The sequence below is a fragment of the Rhinolophus ferrumequinum genome, chromosome 3, assembly GCF_004115265.2.
Source record: "Rhinolophus ferrumequinum isolate MPI-CBG mRhiFer1 chromosome 3, mRhiFer1_v1.p, whole genome shotgun sequence".
NCBI lineage: Eukaryota > Metazoa > Chordata > Mammalia > Chiroptera > Rhinolophidae > Rhinolophus > Rhinolophus ferrumequinum.
The window spans coordinates 80,542,002-80,548,001 of record NC_046286.1 but is presented as its reverse complement, the minus strand read 5'-3'; the positions used below and the strand labels follow the sequence as shown (position 1 = coordinate 80,548,001).

At 34.5% G+C, this 6,000-nt stretch overlaps 1 protein-coding gene across 13 annotated transcripts in view; it reads right to left on the bottom strand.

Moving 5' to 3' along the window:
- Window positions 1–340: 340 nt before the first annotated feature.
- The window catches only part of EYA4 (EYA transcriptional coactivator and phosphatase 4), a 251,405-nt gene continuing 245,745 nt past the window's right edge, over window positions 341–6,000 (bottom strand). For 8 of the 13 annotated variants that reach the window (XM_033103195.1, XM_033103193.1, XM_033103201.1 and 5 more), the window contains 2 exons: window positions 4,941–5,041; window positions 341–1,305 (listed from right to left, as the gene is read on the bottom strand). In XM_033103195.1, coding sequence (XP_032959086.1) covers window positions 1,225–1,305; window positions 4,941–5,041 — 182 coding nt within the window. In that variant the 3' untranslated portion in view covers window positions 341–1,224. Of the gene's footprint in view, window positions 1,306–4,940; window positions 5,042–5,079; window positions 5,181–6,000 lie in introns of all 13 variants that reach the window. The other 5 variants (XM_033103202.1, XM_033103197.1, XM_033103203.1 and 2 more) reach the window with 2 other exon arrangements.

Sequence of the window (6,000 nt, the reverse complement as noted above, 5' to 3'; positions counted from 1 at the left end):
ACACTTAGCTTTATTTTAAGCCATGTTTACTCAATGGGAATTTGAAGCCATGTTCATGGCATAGTCTAAGAAAGTTTGGGTAATATTTGCTTGTAATTCCATGAGAATATTTTCCTCTACGCAACTTACACTCACCAAAAAGTCCAACTCAAAACAGTGCAAGTCACCATGAATATGGCTCTTAGTTTTCTCCAGTAAAACCATAGAAAGGGTACTCAAGACTTAAACATACATTTCACTTTCTAAGTAAAGGTCCCACAGTCTTTCCCAAACCTTCTGCTTATGGTTGGATGCACAAATAGTTGCCTAAGACAATTATTGGAATTATTAAGAACCCAAATAAAACACAAGCTTTCCTTTATTATTATTGTTTTCTTATTGCAACAAATACTCAGTTTCTTGCTGATGCAGTATTAAGCTTTGATAGCTTGAATTTTAAATTTGGTCATGTTAAGAATGATCACAAAGGTTTTTGTTTTTCATTATCTACAGAGATTTTAACCAAAGTTACATTGTAACACACAAATGCTGTCTTGTCTTTAAGGCACAACACATCAGTATGAACATTCTGTTTGCCAAACTTAAAAAAGAGACAATATTAGATTCCCATTTCACCTCCCACCTCCCTCCCCCGACAAATGAAAGAAAAATTGCATCCACTTTCAAAGTCAGCTGCTAATAAAGTCACAGTAAATTATTTTCATCAATAATTTACACAAATTACAGGTCTAGATAGGATTGTCCTTATACAGTCTGAGTGCATTCCAATTCAGATTTTCTGGGCTAGGTAGGCTAAAGTCAGATTCAAACCTCAGGGCTGAGAAGGTCTCTCGTTTTGAGGAATGTTGTTGATGAACACCACTTTGTCAGACGAAGCATGTGTTGGTGCTTTGCCAGGGTAAGAGTTCTTTGCTAAAGCTGTTAATTCCAGTTAGGACTCATTTGGTGTGTACCAGCAACCTCCACAGATTTTTAAAAAACCATTAAAGTGTTGTAAATATAAGACCATAGAGCTTCTTTTCTGTAGCACTAAAGTTTAATCCCGTTCAGCAATCTGAATTCTTCATTCTGGAATTTTCATTCCAAATATGATTTCATCCTTTAAGACAATTTATATGTGTAAAGCCAGAGGCATTGAATCACACATAAAAATTCAGTGTACTTGAAATATATATATATATATATGTATATATATAAAAACGGATCTCCAGCTAGAGAACACAGTTACAAATACTCTAATTCCAGTGCTTGATGTAGAGCCAAGAGGTCTGAGTGACTTGATATCCTCCAAAAGGGCATGTTGTGCTGTGTGGTTAAGAGAGGGAAGGATGAGAGAGAGAAGGGGAAGGAATGGAGAGAGATCATAACTATTGTCTCAATGAAGCAGCCGTACACATAAGGATGTGTAGTCCACCCAAGTTCAAGGGAGGGAACTTAAGAGAGGGATGATCATATTTGAAGGCTTGGTAGCATCAATATGGCAATGTCAAAATAATAGAGAAATAGATCTGAACTGGATTTTAATGATAGGAAAAGCAAATATTGAACTTTTTTTTTTTTTTTTTTTAGGTAGCTTAATATTTATTCTGGAAAGTATCATTACCAACAGTAGCACCTGGGAAAGCAAGCCGGACATCAAAATTCTACATGGCTGATGGAAGGCAAGTTTCAATCACTATATCACTCCTGAAGCTCTATGTCTTAGTTAAAAATAAAATTAAAAAGTGCTAAATTTTCTAAACCCAAAGTCTTTCATCTGTTTTAGAGGAAGGGGTAAATTCCTTTCTATGTGAAAAAAATAATTTTGAGCTGGACTATATAAGGTAGAAAATGATGTGGATGGTCGACTATTGTTCTTGTTTGGGGTAACTAAGTCAGTAGAGATAACCAATTTATTTCACTGGTGTGGGATTGAGAGAAAGCTCTCTAAGCATTCTCAGTGGGGAAGAAATCATACCCAAGAGGACAAATATGGGTTCTTATGGGGCAAAAATTCTGAGACATTACAACAGTTTGTGGCCCTACAAAAATATACCACTATCTGGTATATGTGTGGTATTAAAATTTCATAGAGGGGTATGATCAGGAAAAAGATGTCTAACGTGACTCCATTGTGGGTAATAATGAAAAAAGTAACACTGCATTAGAGGAATTAACAAAATCAAAGCATTATTTGTAAGTTTAGGATAATGACATCTAGTAGAACATATATATATATACATATATATATACACACACACATATATATATATATACACACATATATATGTAATATATATTAATATATATAATGTAAATAAAACATGGAAATATATTTTATAAAAATTAATCAGTAAAATAATAATCACTGTTGTATCATTCTTTGCTGTCTAGCATAGTAGCCACTAGTTCCACGTAACTATTGAGCACTTGAAATGTGGTTAGTCCAGTTCAAATTACATATTGAATTTCAAAGACTTAAGAAAAAAAAAGAATGTAAACATCCTACTAATAATTTTTATATTTATTAGGTGTTGAAACAGTAATATTTTGGATATATTGGGTTAAAATATATTACTAAAATTAATTCTGTCCCATTTTACTTTTTAATGTGGCTTCTAGAAAATGTAAAATTACAAACATGGCTCATATTACCATGTTTCCCCGAAAATAAGACCCACCCCGAAAATAAGCCCCAGTTCAGATTGTCAGCCAGATGGACGCATTTAGTACATTATGACGATGTTCCAGAAGAAGACGACATGACTGCATTTGAATAAATGTAGATTGTTGTACATAAAACAAGAGATCCACTGAAAATACTCCCTAATGCGTCTTTTGGAGCAAAAATTAATATAAGACCCAGTCTTATTTTCGGGGAAACAGGGTATATATTTATAAAGGAGAATGTGGTTATTAATATTCCTGAACTTCAAAATGTCTTCTTAAATTTACAAAGAAAATTATGTTTTAGGTCAAATTAAAGCACAGAAGTCCACCTAGATGTACATTTTTTTCATTCAGCTCAGATCTATTTTAATAACAAAATAGTACTTAATATTTTTGCACATGCAATTATAGCTACATCCAAAGAAAAGCATGCATTCTGGATACTAGAGAAACCAACCACCTGTGTTTCAAAATAGGATTATAAGCCTTCACCATCACCAAAACTGTACCTACATAAACAACCATTTGGAAATAGCATTCTAACTGAGGTTCTTATTCTGTTGGCATCATGCCTTTTTTTCTCCTGAAGTTACAGGTGTAAAGCAGAAGTTATAACAACTAGTATAACAAATCTAGTTTTCAAGTTGTTAATAAATGGGGTCGATTTTTCAAGTTTTAATTTTGAAAGGCATTTCCTGTTTCTGGTTTGGAAAAGAGAATGTTATTCTCCCTGATCCAAATATATGTGAATTTCACATAGGCTAAAAGACATGTAAAATGTTTGCTGTAGTGGCAGCATCGACTGCTATTTGTCGTGTGTTATTTATGTTGCTGATACGAAATATCAAAACAACATGGGCTCAGGACACTGACAAACTCCAGAAGATATTTCAATTCTGTGAAACCGGAAGGATTTCAAATAGTAGTCAGCAACAAAAGTTGTATTTCTCGAGGCTGCATCCCTGACCACATACAGAACGTCCTTGGGGCCAGTTGCTGTCTTGGGTCACTGACATTGCTAATTAAGCCTGAGCCAAGCCTACACCAGTTCTCGGCATGGTGCAGAAAAGCATAGAGAATTTCAAGTACGGCTTCCAAATTGTCACTGAACCTTCTAAAGTGGAAGCTCTTTCTCCATTTTACTTGATTTGAATTGACGACAAACATAAATCATTTCCTTTCTCATTCTACTATATCTCTAAACTTTTTTAAAAAACTGTTTATGTTGATATTTTTTGAAAACAAATCAGGTAAACACCAGCACATGCAAGTGTTTAGTGAAGGCTTGATTGGATGAGGATTTGAAATCTCCTCAGGATCAAAAGAACAGCATTCTTTCTCTGTAAAACAATATAAGCTGATACGTCACTGTTTCAAAATACGAATTCATCATGTTGCTATTTTATAAATTATGTCACTTTTATCCTGGCTAGATATTTTGCTGTCATTCAGAGAAGGAGGCAATAAATCTCAGTGTTGTGTCGACTGATACAGTCTGGTGTCTGGGCCAGTCCTGGTATCCGCTTTTGATCGTGGACCAACCATTTAATGGTTTTTAACTGCCTTGATTTCTTCTTCAGAAATGTGGGCCAGATGAAAGGCTTATTTAAATACCTAGGGCCTATGAGATCTTGTGAATATGTTCAAACCAGCTGCTTGGCTTCAATCATGTACCAATGGCTAACCAAAATAGACAACACTCTTCTAGAAGATGTGAGGTATGTTGCTTCTGAGTCTCTACCACAAGTTGGCACAAAAGGATCTGAATAGTACGTCCAATTCCAATAGCGTCTTTGAAACTTTCTCATAAGAGTTTCTCCTTCAGTTATTAAATCTACCCTCAGCATTTACTACTAGGCACTCACAAGGACCATATGGCATAAAGGATGGATGAGAAAAGGTGTAAAAAACGGAATCACATGATTTTCTATGAAGCTCACTAAACTTCTTTATATTGTGCTTAAATTTCATGTGCGTAAAATGGTTATTTTTCTCCACACTTCTTACAGACCATTATATCTGTGTGTATTACACACACACACACACACACACACACACACACACACACACACACCACTAAATTTTCCTGCATTTCCTATAAAATTTCAGGCAAAAAATGCTAGACTCCAAATGGTTTATTTGAATGTAAGTATTGACCTTCTCATGCGTTTACTGCTTTGCATCTATAAATTTAAATCATTTGTCAAGCTGCCATTGGGCCAAACTACAGAAATGCAAACAAAAAAGCTTGCATTAGAAGTATCACACCAACATTGTTTGAGACAGGTTACCTTTTTTGCTGCCTGTTCTTCTTCTACACCATCCCCAATTACAACATATACTACTTTTCTGCCAAACCTTTGCATTATTCGTTCAAAGCAACTTTCTTTTCCTGGAAGATAAACGAGATAAAGTTCAGAGTGAAGTTACCTGGTTAGCGGCATGTTCCTCATCTCGGCCATCTCCAATCACAACATAAGTTATGTTAGTGCCAAATCTGGACACTATACGCTCAAAACAGCTTTCCTTGCCTGAAAAACAATGCACTGCTTATTCTTCCAGCCATTGCATTCATTAACCTAAAGATTCATAAAGTGTTCAGTTAATTTCTCTTGAATATCAATCACTTAATCTAGCTTGCAACTTCTAGGTTAATGAAATTATCAAATACGTTTGAATCATAAGTCTACTTGGGACAGATTATTCAACAGATGTGTTCCACGCTTCAAAAAACTCTGTCGGATTAAACATTTGACCCAGAGAAAATGTTAGTATCTTTCATTCCGCCAAAAGAATATCGGAACAACTTTACAAGCAACTGTAAGTTTTAATATTTATTTTTTCATTCTATATATCAATGTTATCCAGTTTATTTTAAGTAGTATAGATAAGTCAACTGAAAATATTGTGAAAAATGGAAGGTTCACTTCTAAGGAAAGAGGAAATACTAAGATGAGATTTGCCTTGACATACAACTTTTTTCTTCAAGTGGCTGGGAGCTAGTCTGCTGAGAACAATTCTACTAAAGGTGCTGTTTGATTGGATCACAGCACTGGTGACACTAGTATTCTCTGATTGCACTATGGGAATAACACCATGGAATTTCTATACATTCTTCATTTTTATAACATTGGCATTATTCTCTGAATTTCAATACCAGAATGTTCATGCAGTCATGGCTACTTTTGCATTTTTTTTTAAATCTGATAGTTCAAATCTGATAGCTTAAAGGGAAAAATAAAAATGATATAATTTTTCAGATTAAACATAAGGAACAATTTGTGGCCAGTAAGAAAGAAGTCCTTACTAGAAGAAATATTTATGCTGCTATAAAGTTATTTGATTTGTCAG